We start from the raw sequence: 15,395 nt of genomic DNA on the forward strand, positions 1-15,395 counted from the left end.
AGAAAGGGGCTGCTATCATCTCAATTTTACAGGTGGGGAAACTGAGGCACAGAGCAGGACCGTGCTTTGTCCACCATTACCCAGCAGGTAAATTACACAGCTGGGACTAGAACCTCAGTCTACTGAGGCCCAGGCCAGTGTGCTGTCCACTAGACTAGACTGCCTCTCTACTAGTTATAAACCCTAAAATTGTCACTTATGTCAGGACATTAGAAGTCCAGCACTCCTTACTTGTCAAGTATATGCCACATGTTCATAGGGCAGTCAACTTCTTTGTGCCTATAATTCTCCATCTTTAAAATAGGATTAGTAACAACAATAATAATGCTACATACCCACTTTTGTAGAGGGCTTTTTGATTCTCAGACAAGAAGTGCACATATTGGTAAGAGTAACTAGAAATAATTGGCCTTAAGAATGGCAAATCTCTGAAATTTTTTCCGTTTCCTACGGATACTCCAGATGACCCGGAAAATATGAAATGTTTTGATGCTGAATTTCACATTTAGCACTGTACTTCCTACTTTAGTTAGTAGAAATTTAACTTTCAGGCATACGTGGTCCTGCTTTGGGCAGGGGGGTGGACTCAATGACCTCCTTCCAGGTCTCTTCCAGCCCTATGATTCTAAGCGTTTGGGTCTGAAAACTACATTAGCACTCATGTACATCCAAGTATGGCTGTTTGAATGACACAAACCCTATAGCTCTAGGAAAAACCTTACGACTGGAGGAGAGCACTAAATGGTTAGTAACAGCCATAAAATGAGATTTGCTGATTTTAGCAGTAGATGCTGAAATCTAATTGCAGGCTTCTTCGGAAAGAACACTATGATCAGATCCTTACCTGGCTTTTGTATAACTGCATTACAGGCATTGGCAATTTCTTCTCTCTTTGCCTCGTCAGGATATTGATTCTCATTGAAATAACTGCAAGAAAAAAAGATTTTCAGACATCAAAGGAGGAATGCACCAAAAAATGTCACAAAAAAGGTGTCAATGTCTAGTAAAGGCATCCGTTTTAAAGGGAAAATACAGACCCATTAAGTTTTATGTTACACAGTCTGTGCATGGTTATGTATTAAACATGAGCACACAGTTCACCTTCCCAATTGCCTTAGATAACCAAATGCCACTGCCAGACTTGCACCATTCCCTACGGCAAGTGAGTAGGAATGACGAAATGGAAAATGCTGCAAATACCAAAGATGCTATTGCAAAGTGAAGCACGCGTGTTAGGAAACCCCAAAGCACCGCTCCTTCTTTAATTAAGAACATGAGTCTCAGAGGGGGAGCTGTGTTAGTCTGTGCCTGCAAAAACAACGAGGCATCCTGTGGCACCTGAAAGACTAACCGATTTATTTGGGCAGCAGCTTTGGCGGGTAAAAACTACTCGGAAAGCTGATTCCCATATAAATCGGTTAGTCTTTCAGGTGCCACAGGACTCCTTGTTGTTTTTAAGAATATAAGAACGGCCGTACTGAGTCAGACCAAAAGTCCATCTAGACCAGGGGTTGGCAACCCCCGGCACACGAACCAATTTTTACTGGCACACAAGGCAGGGGCTCAGCCCTGCCACTGTCCCCTGCGCAGCAGGGAGCCCATGATGCGGATCGAGCCTCAGCCGCACAGCTGCAGGTGGGAGCATTAGCTCCAGCTTCCTGTTGGGGGAGGGAGATGGGAGAGGCGCACGCCTGCGTCCCTGGGGCTACCTGCTGCTTGGGAGAGGGCAGGGCTGGACCTGCTCCGCAGAGCCGGGGCTGAGCAGCTGGCCCATGTGGTGTGCTGGGGCCCAGGCTGAGCCGTGTTGCTCCCCGTGGGCTGTGTGTGAGGGTGGGAAGCCCCTTCCCCAGTGCCCCACTGAGCCTGTCCCTGGGCAACCCCGGGCTCAGCCCTGGAGCCGCAGCCTGCAGGAAAAGGGCTGTGCTGGTCAGGGAAGAGACTCTGCCCCCACCCCGCCTCTCCTCACCCCAATGCTGTACCTGGGGGGGGGGGGGGGAGGGGGAGAAGGGGCTACCAGTCCCAGCGCTGCTGTCCTGCAGGGGAGTATGCTGGGGGCATAGGGATGTGGGGACAGGAGGGGAGGGTGAAGGAGGATGCAGGGGCAGGATGGGAGGAGGCAGGGGCAATGCAGGAGATCAGGCTGTGGGGGCAGGATGGGAGGAGGCAGGGGTGGCACTGGGGGGCACGGGGCGATGCAGGGGATCCAGCTGGGGGGGGGGGGGAGAGATAATGGGGCTGAGGGGAGTGAGTCTGGAGCATAGGGAAGATGTGAGGGGGGGTGCAATTTTACTTTGCAGAAGCTGCACTTTCCTTTACTCCCCACTTCTTTGCCTCCCTCCCCAACTAGCTATTCAGCTGCATTCTCACCCTCTCACCTTTTCTGTGTTACTGCCCCAAACCCCTCCAGCCCCTCCTGCCACCCAACTCCCTTCCAGACCCTGCCCTCCTCACCTCTTCCTGCACCCCCTCTCCCCCCCGACCCAGCATCCCTGTCCCACGCGCTGGCAGCTGTCCTGCACTTTGAACCCCTCATTTCTGTTCCCACCCCAGAGTCGAAGGGGGGCCTCAAAATCCACTAACTCTGGAACCCCAGAAGAGTAAATCTGGCCTAGGGGAATCCATGAACCTCAGCGCTTCCTGTCCCTTTCTCCTCACCCCGTGGGGCTGGAGTGCCAGAGGAGTGAGGTGTCTCAGTTGGGGGCCATATCAGTGAGGGTTGGGGGTTTGGGGAGTTTTTTTGCTTCTCACTTGTGTGGTCCCCAACTGATTTTTCTGGGGGTCAGTGACCCCCGACCCAAGGGGTGGGGAATTCAACCCAAGGTTCCCCGCCCCTGCCACAAATAATGAAAACACTGAAACCTTTTATGTTGGACATAACATTTTACTTTATTTAAAATGAAATTTGATAAACTAACATGAGAACGTTAAAATGCTTCATCTGTTTAGAAATTTAAATTAAACTGTTCTCCGCAGCTGCAGCACTAGCAAAATGGCTCGGGCGTGATTATGTAATTAACAGTGAGCTTCCATTAGCCACTGGTAGTCTGTGGAAAGGTTTGCATTGACCCTGGTGGTCCACAGGGCGCACGGTGGAGAGAGCCACCCCCATCTCCCCGGGAGAGTGGCACAGCCCCCGGGCAGAGGGTTAAATCTTGGCATGCCACTTCGGAAAGGTGGCCGACCCCTGATCGGGTCGCATGGTTGGGCAGGATGCGGTCCGGGGGCCCACCTGACACTTTGATCCGGCCCACAGGCTGCATCTTGCTGCTTTCTATTTATATCCTGCTGCCCATGCCTGAATTTCCAGGTGGGAGCTCAAGCAGCAGGATCCTATTTAAATGGCTCATGACTCCCGGTTGTGGTGCTACCCCAGCAGGAGCCTGAACAGTGAGCCCTTAGCCATAGCAAGCTGGGCAGCTCCCAGGCAACACAGTAGCAGCGGGGCTGGGAGCTAAAACCCTTTAAATAGCAGCAATGTACAGGGCTCACGGCCTTGCTACTACTGCGCTGCCTGGCTGCAGGGCTCACAGCTCCAGCCCTTGCTGGGGTAGTGCTGCAACCTGGAGCCCTTCAAATAGCCATAGCAACCCCAGGCAACTGCCAGGCAACGTGGTAGCAGCGGGGCCAGGAGCCACAAGTCCTTTGCTGTGTTTTTAATTCAAAGCCTCTGGCCGCAGATCACTCTGAGGTAAGGCTAGTCCCCAGCCCCGCCCCTTCCCCCAGGCTCCGCCCCTTCCGAGAGTGGAGCCAGCCTGTGACCAGTACCAAAATTCATTAAGTGGCCCCCCTGTGAAAATTATTGTCCACCCCTGGTCTAGACCAATATCCAGATGGCCAGTGCCAGATATTTCAGAGGAAATTAATGGAACAGGTAACCATCAAATGATCCATCCCCATTACGTGATAACACACGACTTTTTCTACATGACCCTGTCTCATTCAGTGGACAGTGTTCAATATCTGTTTTGATTCTCAGGGTCAGTGAACATCTCCCACTTTCTCATTCACAACACTACTACCTCCACACAGACCACCAAAATCTTCACATTTTACCAAGAAGCACATAACTACAGCTGTTTTGATTGGCTACTGTGGGATATTGTAGCAGGTTTTTTTTGCAAGAGTTCTGTGAGCACAGAACTATGTAGCAATACTCAAGAGAGCTAAGGATTTACTCTAGGTGCACTTTTAAAACTTTTTTAATTTAATAATTCTAAATAAGGCAATACGAGACTATTTTATTGTAACATTTTAGTGCTACAGCTAGTATTGTTTATTATACCTACAGTTTTGCTATAGGTATTATACATTTTACTATTAGAAATGTTTTCCTGAGCCTTACCAGGCATTCACCCTGCCACCCATCTCTGCATGCATCTCTGCATAATTTCATACAGGTGATGTACCCTAATTTTTCAGCTAACAGGTGCAATATATAAATAAATGGACAAAATCAGTTTAGGTCACCTTGCTGCTAAAAGTGTAACATTGATTCCTGTAGTATTTTTTTCCAAGCTACCATTAAAAGCGTTCCCACTATTTTACTCTGGAGATTATTCCATAGTTAAATCAACCGTATTGTAAGTAAATCTGTGTAAATGTCCAGCCTCAATTTTCTTTTCTTGCACTCCTTCCCACTATTCACCCTGTAATTTGTAGTTACAGCAATACGTACAATCGGAATCCGGCTTGCGGGTTGCTATTCATTGATTAAGAGAAATTGCTCGTTAGCACAGCAAGAAGCACTGTTAATGTGCCTCCATTTGATTTGCTTGCTTAGAGAGCAACTGCAACCACAAAAATTGATTTTTTAAGTGAAGGACAGAATATAGAAATCAGTGATCTGGGTACTAAACGCGTGTACACACACAACGTCCTAGTTTTAGGCTCCATGGAGATCCACAGAACTCCTGCTTGGCTACCACCTAATCCTGGAGGTACCTAAATTCACTCAGTGCCTAAATCTAGTTGGCATCCAGGTTTCTGCCTCCAGAGATGTGCACTTCTGCCTTGCTCTAGGCCAGCGGTTCCCACAGTTAGGGGCATGGCTCCAAGTAGGGTTGCATTGCCAATGCACAATTGTCTTAGCGGCACACCTGAGGACGGAGAGGATGCCATTTTGCTCTACGCAGCCGGTGTGGCACGTAACCATGCAGGTATGGTGCATGTGAAGCCAGCCTGTGCAGAGGAAGACATTTTGTAAAAGCATCCTCCCTCCATGCCGTTTGGGGTTGCGAGACGCAAGAAGGCTGAAATGGGAGTCACGCCGGCAAAAAGTTCAAGCAGCACAGCCTGTTTCCTGCCCAAACCCCAGCCCCAGCATGACCCTCAGAGCACAGGAAGGCCAGATTTCCCCACCTCTCTCACCTGAAGGATCAGGGCTGTAAGTGTGCTCGGAGCACGCTTTTCAAACTGGGCTCCATTCATAAGCCATCCAGCGGAGGAGGTAGCGGCGTGGACTCCCTTGTAACTAGGGTTGCCAGATGCTTTCAGAAAAAATACCGAACCAAAAAAAACCAACCCAACACCGTAGCCCCTTTAAAAAATGCATGGTGAGGCTTTTTGGCCCTAACAGGTAGCCGGCGGCCACCAGCCATCTTGCCTCCCTGCGCAGGGCCGGACAGCTCCCCTGTGGAATCCAGTAAGCACTAGGGTTGCCAGACTGCCTCCGTATTGAGCCGGACAGCCCAGGATTTTTGCCTCCTGGCCAGGAAAAAAAATCAGAAAGTACCAGACATTTTAGGTGTCTGGTATTTTTTGTTTTTTTTTTTTTACCGGACAGGAGGTAAAAATACTGAACTGTCCGGTTCAATACCAGACACCTGATAACCCTACTTGTAACTTTTAGCCCAATGCGCCCATCTGCAGTGTGGGAAACCAACATTCAATGCCCCCCTCTACCAGCTGTAGCGTCTTCCACCTCAGCGGTGAGCGCCATAGACACTGGGCTAAGGGCTATTCTGATGGGGCTCTTCCTCAATCTCCCACTGAACTTTTCCCACTCGGATTCAATAGGTAGAGTCACTGGAGCCTGGGCACTAGACTCCTGCCTCCCCACTTCCAGGTAAGTGCTCTAACCGCTAGGATACAGTGTCATACTCTTGCTCTCTTTCCCGATATCTACTTGGGTATTTATCCAAAGTGAAACAGTTTCAAGAGGAGACACCCAGGGAAACCCACCTCAGAACAGCTCAGTGGTCACGGCCCTTTATTCAGAGGTAGGATTTGAACAAGGGTCTCCCTTCTCCCCATCAGGCAGAGGGGGAAATTGAACCTGAGTCTCCTATAAACCAAGGAAGTTCTTTAACCACTGGGCTAAAAGCGATAGGGGAGGTATCACTACTGCGTCCTCCTATTTTGGGCCGAATTAGGTGCCGGCCTAACTCATTCTCACAAGAAACTGCTTAGGCACCTAAGCCACCTGGCTCTAAAGGGGCTCCTGGCTGTGGGTTGCAAGCAAAGATAGAGACCTGATGCCTGGATTTCGTAGAGTCCTACAGTTGGAAGAGAGCCCAGGAGGCCATCGAGTCCAACTCCTTGCCCAATGCAGGAGCAACCCCAACTCAATCATTCCAGCCAGGGCTTTGTCAAGCTTGACCTCAAAAAACCACCCCATCCCTAGGGAACCCATCCCAGTACTTCACCATCCTCCTAGGGAAATAGTTTTTCCTAATATCCAACCTAGACCTCCCCCACTGTAACTTGAAACCGTTGCTCCTTGTTCTGCCATCTGCCACTACTGAGAACAGCCTTTCCCCATCCTCTTTGGAACCTCCCTTCAGGAAGCTGAAGGCTGCTATCAAATCCCCCCTCACTCTTCTCTTGTGCAGACTAAATAAGCCCATTCAGCCACCGAACGTGCTGGCTTTTGTGGATCCTATTCTTAAGCACCCATCTCCCTCCATTCACTGTCCAGGGAGCTAGACTGAGGTTTTGTAGATCCCACTGAAAGGCTGAATGTTGCAACTCTGACCTCCCTTTGCGGATCAGGGCCTAAGTCCAAAGAAAGGACGCTTATCTACAATCCTGACACTGCCTTATGCCATTCTGCCTTAAATCAGTAGAGACTTCCAAGGATACAGACTCAGGCCCCCTGATTTAAATGGGAATTGCTGGTATGCTGCCCTCTCACATTTCTACACAGGCAGCAGGACACTCCTAGAAACGTCAGCCAGGGCTGCAGGGCTTTATTTGATTTGGCAATATTCCCAGTCCTGGAATCAATATAATTTTCATTTTTTGAAACATACCATCCCTTGGCTATTCAGTACCTTGTAATATTGAGCACAGATCTGTCCTACCTTACAAATTTCCGTTTGCAGAGATTGTGTTTTGTAGAACATTTTCTTGAAAAAAGGAATAACAAGGAAGCAAAGGAATATAAAATGACCTGTGTTCAATAACTGCCTGTTTAATAATGTTAGAGAAGTAGATATTGCGTATTTAATAATGTAATAAGAAAATGTAAAGGAATTTGTCTTTCTGTTTATATCTGGTTGACAGCTCTCAAAACACTAGTAAAACAACTGCAAAAGGCTATAAAAATCAAAAAGTTGGTTAGTGTCTTACCGACAGTGGATTCTTGGCCAGTGTAGAGCCAAGCACACCAGACAAATGGACGATTTATTAGCCAAATGCAGCTCTCCCTAGTAGGACACACTAGGGAGGGTGGATACGGACAGGACCGGACAGGACTAGCCAACCGAGGCCACAAGAAGCCGAAGAGCAGAAGGCAACTAAATCCTGTTAAAACACTCTGCTTTCTAGACAAAGAGCAGCTGTCAGCTGAGTCATCCTTGAACACCCTCAGTGAAAAAACCAAATGATCTCTTTTGTGGAGAATGACAGTGAAGAATTAAAATGAAAAGTGGCCAGATAATTGACGTGAAATGAGACTCCACGCGCTGGGGCCGGATGGAGATATCCTTGAAGCAGTTTCATTTCAAGAACACTGAAGTCTAGAAAAATTGCAGATTCAGAGAAAACCAGGGAGAACGTGCCCAGGACAATGACAGTCAAAGAATCCATCTCAGCCCAGCCCTCTGTAATGTACATTCGCACATCTCCACCAAGGTGCCCCTATTTGAATTCCAGCAATAGTTTGCCAACCATTTTACTCAGCTGTAGTTTAGTTTTCCAGGGCAAGATCTTTTATACACCAACTAATGCCCTCAGCCTCCCATTCTGTTGTGATCCCACTAATCCACAGGGGGAGTTTTATTGCTCCACATTGAATTGCTAATAAGCTAAAAGTTGGACGGGTAGCAGTAGGGCAACACCATGGGGGCTATGGGAGGGCGGTATGTCTAAGGTATTAGCTCCAAAGGTCTAACGCACCAATACTGCAAACAGATCCATGGCTTGGAACCTCTGTAGAGGGAGTCAAGATACCAAATCATTTCCACCTGTGCAGTCACTGTGGTGCTGTTTGCCAGGGAAGCTTTTGGGCTGTGAAATATTCCATCTCTCTGTAGGGCTCTCTGGGTACCAGCACCCTGTGTAAGAGCCGCCACCTGTCCAGGGGAGGGAGGGAGGGAGGAAGGGAGTGACAAGATGACCCATCAACACCCGCTCCCATTTGACTACTGCTGATGAATAGAAGTGGCCTGTCCCACCCACAGCTGAGGTCATGCTCCGGCAGCCCTCCTGCTTCCAGACACATTTTTGCAAGGCCCATGAGCTGTGTTTTAGTGACCTGAGACTGTTGCTAATTTAAGCTCCGCACTTACTCTGCTTGCAAAGCACAGCGCACTCTGCTTTCCAAACAAATGCAGAAGTCCTGCCAGCTGCTTCGACTCGGTTACCAACTTTATGCCTCTTGTTAGTATATGTATCAAGAGGGCATCTCTCCGGTGAGGTCTATACTACCGCTTATGTTGGTATAACTTATGCTGCTCAGGGATGTGAATGAGCCACCCCCCTAGGATTGCAAGTGTCTGGTATTGACCCGGACAATCTGGTATTTTCGCCTCCTGTCTGGTAAAAAAAAGTTCAGAAGATTTTCTGATTTTTTTCCCCTGCCAGGAAGTGAAAATACCGGACACCTGGCAACCCTACATACACTCAGCAACTGGGCCCAGCGCCCCCGGACTCCCTCTCCACCGGCTTACCTGGTTCCGCAGGAGAGCTGTCTTCTGGCTCGGAGCGGGGAAACAGGAAGGCCACTGGCAAAAAGCCTCAAAGACTTTTCTTAAAGGGGCCATGCTGTTTTTTTTTTTTTTTAATATATTTATTTTGCTCAACAACTTTGGTCTCCCTCTCCTTTTTTTCCCTCAATACAATTTCCCCCTCTTTTTTGGGGGGTGCGGGTGTTCAGTAATTTTGGTTAAACCATCTGGCAACCTTACACCTCCCTGAATGACATAAGTTACAGCCTAATCCCATCTCTTAACCTCTTGGATAAACTAAATATATTATTTCCCAGGCCTCAGAAAATTCTTGTAGCACTTTTTTGTGGAAGGAATAATTGTGGAAGAGTGATTGAAATAGGTGCAGATTGCGTAGAATACCACAGATCGGTAAAATAGTCATTACATTTTAATATACTTTAATGTAGATATATATTTTATCAACTTTTAATATATAAATGAAACGAATTTCGTAAGATTTTAAAAACATTATTCACCATGATTTTACAAGTTCCATTACTACAAATAAGTATTTGGCACTTCCAAAATTTCCAGCATGAATACAGTTTGATACTGTAGATTAGGCACAGGTAATGTATTTCCTACAGCAATGCATGAGAAAGCAGTGACTTTCAAAATTACCATCAGACTAATTATATTTTTTTAATATTCTTCCCCTCGCTAATCTGACAGAAGTTCTATCAAACTGTTCAAATTAACTCAAATTGTGTTTCTTTAAAAACTGAATTTACCTTACAATAGCTTTAAAAGTCAGAGGGTGATCGTCACTTCCTAATCTGTAGCATCAGACTGTCAAAATAACTACTCTCCAATGGTTAATTATTCTTTATTGTAGCTAAGACATTTAATTTTTAAAGATGTAATTTATTCTTCCTGGTAATTGAATGAGGCGATGAGAATATTTCTGATAACATACAGAAATTTTCTGCTCCACAGAAAGAGTCTCAATTATTAAACATCTGAAACAGTGAGGTTCTTCCTGGTTAAAAGACCTTAAAAGCACTAAATGCAGACAGTGGTTAAAATTGTTGAGAGCAGCCTTTGGCTTAACTGAATTGCAGGCTCCTAGAAAAAGTGTGATAGGCAGGCAAAAAGAGAAGAAGGAGGACAGGGAAATTTTTAAAGCTTGCAAGAAGATAAAAGGCCAAGACTTGATAAACTGAGCATTATTCTGTAACAATTCACAACTAATGCAGGGGTAATGCACCTTGAACGCTGTGCCTAACAATGCACCTAAGTATGAATCTGTCTTACTGCTTTATTTACTTGATGTATGTTACTTGCCATCAGAACTATACACTATAGATATACACCTTGAGCTGGTCCAATGGTATTGAAGCTACCGGGCGGACGGTGTCAGCTTTCATTGAGCTGGTGCTCGCAGAATTTGACTCACAGGTTGGATCATTAGCTTCCCCGACAGCTGTCAGGTACTGGCGGGTAGCGCAACGAGAACGCTGATGTATTGCCCCACAACCTGCCCGCCTGGTCTTGACCTATCCTGTTGTCAGTATTCCTCGTCGAACAGTTTCCAGACTGGGCAAGGTCTCTATGCAGCCAACCAAGCCTGCATAAGGGGTGTTGCTAATAAATCAATGGCACTCTTCCTGTTGAAGCAATGCACCAGCAAAGCCTACTGGGTATTCTGCTGCTGGAGGTACCATCCTGCAGAGGAGATGTATGGTGTATGGAGATGTATTCAGAGGCCCTGAACACTTTTGGCCATTAAAGGTTTCAGTTTGTCAGAGAAGTGAATGCAAGTTTTCAGGGCTTGACTGGACACTACAGTAAGGCCAGGGCTACCTTAGAGACAGCAGCTCAACTTAAGGTACACAACTCCAGCTCGTACAATACACAGCAGGAGGCTGATGGGAGCAAATGCTCCTGTTGGCTTCCTTTACTCCTTGCAAAAGGAGGAGTACTGGATGCTGGCGGGGGCACCCTCTGAGTTTGATTTAGCAAGTCTTAACTAGACTTGCTAAATCGAACTCCCACAGATTGATCACAGAAGCGTCGATCTTCATTTTAATGTAGACAAAGCCTAAGAGAAACAAAGTAGACTTGTCTTAAGCCAAACCCAGAAAACCACATCCAAAGTTCTTGCTAGAAAGTGCAAGGGGATCTTTAATGACAAGATACGGTCAGAGCCTTAGGTTTTATTTGGAACACAGCCCTTCCATCAACACAGCACAGACCTGCCTTCAAAACTGTATTGGGGCCTAAAAAATCTGTGTTGAGTCAGGAGAAGTGCTGTATTGCCAACTGCAACAGATAAAAACAAGGAGTCAGGCCCCCAAAATTCAGGACTGTAAAAACAGCGAGGGGTTATTTTTATCTGACTTCTGGGTTTTAAGTGTTTAAGGTTCACTGGGGTCATATTTTTCAGCCACTCTCTGCAACTTTGAGGGCTAGAAAGGTGCTTTTTTACCAAACTCAAAGGTGAGATTCTCACCTAATCACATACCCCCAGGAGCTAAGGGTTTGAGAAAAATACCAAATATAGTGAGATTCATGACAAAAATCACACTCGGTGCGCTATTGCGGAATTTCCAGCACCTGATCCCACAGTGTCCTGGGTTTTCCTTTGCAACTTCCCAAGTACTGATCTGTCTCAACCCTGCATAGCTTGGGAGAGCTTAAGCAATCGAGTCTGACAGTAAAGTTGCGGGTCAGCAAACATCCAGAAGCCATTCATGGATTATATACAGGTTCTTTATAGCCTGCATTTGTGAGAAAGGGGTAAACACTGAGGTGGCAAAATTTGCAGATGATACTAAACCGCTCAAGATAGTTACGTCCAAAGCAGACTGTGAAGTGCTTCAAAAGGATCACACAAAACCAGGTGACTGGGCAATAAAATGGCAGATGAATGTTAATGTTGTTAAAAAACATAATCCCTCCTATAAATTTAAATAAATAAAATGATGGGGACTAAATTAGCTGTTACCACTCAAGAGGGAGATCTTGGAATCATTCTGCATAATTCTCTGAAAACACCCACTTAATGTGCAGCAGCAGTCAAAAAAGCAAACTGAATGTTAGGAATCAATAAAAAAGGGGTAGAGAATAAGACAGAGAACATCTTATTGCCTCTGTATAAATCCATGGGATGCTCACATCTTGAATACTGTGTGCAGAAGTGTTTGCCTCATGTCAAATAAAAAATCTTGGCATTGGAAAAAGTTCAGAAGAGGGCAACAAAAATGATTAGGGATGTGGTACAGCTACCATATGAGGAGAGATTACTAAGGCTGGGACTTAGAATACTAAGGGAAGACATGATAGAGGTCTAATAATGTCATGTCTGGTGGAGGAAAAGTAAATAATGAAAAGTTATTTACATGCGCCAATATCTCAAGAACTAGAGGTCACCAAATGATAGGCAGCTGTGGTTTAAAACAAACAAAAGGAAGTATTCCGTCACAAAACACACAATCAACTGGTGGAACTCCTTGCCAGAGTATGTTGTGAAGCCCAAGTTTTTAACAGGGTTCAAAAAAGAGCTAAATAAATTCATGGAGGCTAGATCCATTAATGGCTATTAGCCAGGATGGGTAGGAATGGTGCCCCCAGCCTCTGTTTGTCAGAGGCTGGGAATGAGTGACAGGGGAGGATCACTTGATGGCTACCTATTCTGTTGATTCCCTCTGGGGCACCTGGCATTGGCCACTGTCAGAAGACAGGACACTGGCTAGATGGACCTTGGTCTGACCCAGAGGTCTACACTACACCCGTAACTTGAAATAAGCTATGCAATTTGAGCTATGCAAATTGCATAGCTTATTTCGAGTGTATTTCGAAATAGCTTATTTTGAAATTTCAAAATACAGCACTATTCTGAAACGTCCCTTAATCTTCGTGGAATGAGGTTTGCAGGGATGTCAGAATAGCGAGCCCGTAATTTCGAAAGCTATTTTGAAATAATGGGCTTGTTTAAAAGACGTAGAATAGCTATTTCCAGATACTGGAAGTATCCCGAAATAGCGCCGCAGTGTAGATGTACCCACAGAGTAATAATGCTATTTAATAGAAAACCTTGTAATAATACTTTGCACTTCTAAAGTACCTTCCATCTTAGGATCACAAAGTCCTTTTCTAACATTGAAGAATATCACTTCCCAAAACTTTCTCAGGCAGACAGGTATTATTAGACCCATTTTTCAGATAGAGAAACTGAGCCGCAGAGGACACGCACACAGGAACTAGAATAATAGAATTCTAGGGTTGGAAGAGACCTCAGGAGACCATCGAGTCCCCTGCCCAAAGCAAAGAAATCATCATCAGCAAAACCACAAACATGACACAGTGTTCCTGTTTCCCAGGCCAGAACTCCCAATCACAGGATTTCTCTTTCCCCCTAGACCTCCACCTCCCTCCCCCCAAACTCAATCCAACAGAAAAACCAAGACTGTAGGGGTTCTCTTCTTCCCCCTAGCATGCACAGCCCACCCTGCTGCTGCCAAGAAGAAACGGATCAGCTGATTAAGAGAAGATGGAGTACTGAGAGGTGGAAGCGTGTGTGTACATGCTAACTTTACTCGTATTTTACGTAGACCCACTACCTATCCTTCTCCTCTTTGTTGCATAGAACATAAGCTTCTGGTGTTTGTACACTACATTGCACAAGGTATCTGCTAAGGAAACAAATGTACACAGGTGCCTTCAAGGGAAAAACCAGCCCTCTTTGTAAACCCACCAGCTGTATAAGACATAAAATGGAAGAAGAAAGCCCTAGTGAACTCCGCAGATAAAGCCCGTATCCTTTTTGTCTCCCTGTTTAAAGCACTCTACTGCCTGGCACAGCTTCCATAAATACACGGTCACAGGGGACCCTTTGGGATTGTTCCCCCGTGTGCTCATCACACTGCTGACACCCGCCTTCTTGCTCTCTCATCACCCTGTCCTGCTGGGCCAGATCCTCTGGTCTCCCTCAGACAAGGCACAGAGTTGGGGTTACTGCCCCCCTACACAGCAATGCAGACACTGAACCACTTAAGCTCTGGGAGGATACAGTTCTAGGGCACAGCAGCCAGGAAACCAACCCCCAGAAGGGATCAAATCCGCAAATAAATCTGTCTTTCTCTGTGTAAAAGTTTTACACAAAGAAAACTCATGAGGATGTTCATTCTCTTTATCAATGAAAGAGCGAGATGCACACGGGTCTCCCCCCACACCTAGGTAACAATTATTTAAAACGTATTGTAAGCAGATTCTGACCCTACTGAGCTGTTCTTCTAGGCATAATCTTCAGGGCTGTGTCTACACTAGCCCCTTCTTCGGAATAGCCATGCTAATTTAGAACTTTGGAATAAGTTCAAGGGCAAATATTGTGCCCATCTATAAAAAGGGGAATAAGAACAACCCAGGAAACTATACACCGGTCAGTTTAACGTCTGTCCCAGGGAAGATAATGGAGCAGGTAATTAAGGAAATCATATGCAAACACTTGGAAGGTAATAAAGTGATAGGGAATAGCCAGCATGGGTTTGTGAAGAACAAGTCATGCCAAACTAATCTAATAGCTTTCTTTGATAAGATAACGAGCCTTGTGGATAAGGGAGAAGCGGTGGATGTCATATACCTAGACTTTAGTAAGGCATTTGATACGGTCTCGCATGATATTCTTATTGATAAACTAGGCAAATATAACTTAGATAGGGCCACGATAAGGTGGGTGCATAATTGGCTGGATAACCGTAGTCAGAGAGTTGTTGTTAACGGTTCTAAATCCTGCTGGAAAGGGATAACAAGTGGAGTTCCTCAAGGGTCTGTTTTGGGACCCGTACTGTTCAATATCTTCATCAATGATGTAGATATTGGGATAGAGAGTACGCTTATTAAGTTTGCAGATGATACCAAACTGGGTGGGGTTGTGACTTCTTTGGAGGATAGGGACATAATTCAAAATGACCTTAGCAAGTTAGAGAAATGGTCAGAGGTAAACAGGATGAGGTTTAATAAAGAGAAATGCAAAGTGCTCCACTTAGGAAGGAACAATCAGTTCCATACATACAAGATGGGAAGCGACTGTCTAGGAAGGAGCATGGCAGAAAGGGATCTAGGGGTCATAGTGGACCACAAGTTGAATATGAGTCAACAGTGTGATGCTGTTGCAAAAAAAGCAAATATGATTCTAGGTTGTATCAACAGGTGTGTTGTAAGCAAAACTCGTGAAGTCATTCTGCCGCTCTACTCTGCACTAGTTAGGCCTCAGCTGGAGTACTGTGTCCAGTTCTGGGCGCCACA

General features: G+C 45.9%; 1 protein-coding gene across 13 annotated transcripts in view; it reads right to left on the reverse strand.

The window, feature by feature from the left end:
- HMBOX1 (homeobox containing 1) overlaps positions 1–15,395 on the reverse strand; it is a 158,702-nt gene that overhangs the window by 22,987 nt on the left and 120,320 nt on the right. For all 13 annotated transcript variants that reach the window (XR_001369105.4, XM_025190995.3, XM_006135576.4 and 10 more), the window contains one exon: positions 845–927. Coding sequence is in view for 12 of the 13 variants with exons in the window: in XM_025190995.3 (XP_025046780.1) it covers positions 845–927 (83 nt within the window). In the remaining variant the exon portion in view is untranslated. The remainder of the gene's footprint in view (positions 1–844; positions 928–15,395) is intronic.

Source organism: Pelodiscus sinensis, chromosome 3 (assembly GCF_052426305.1).
Source record: "Pelodiscus sinensis isolate ZL-2025 chromosome 3, ASM5242630v1, whole genome shotgun sequence".
In the NCBI taxonomy this organism is placed as follows: domain Eukaryota; kingdom Metazoa; phylum Chordata; order Testudines; family Trionychidae; genus Pelodiscus; species Pelodiscus sinensis.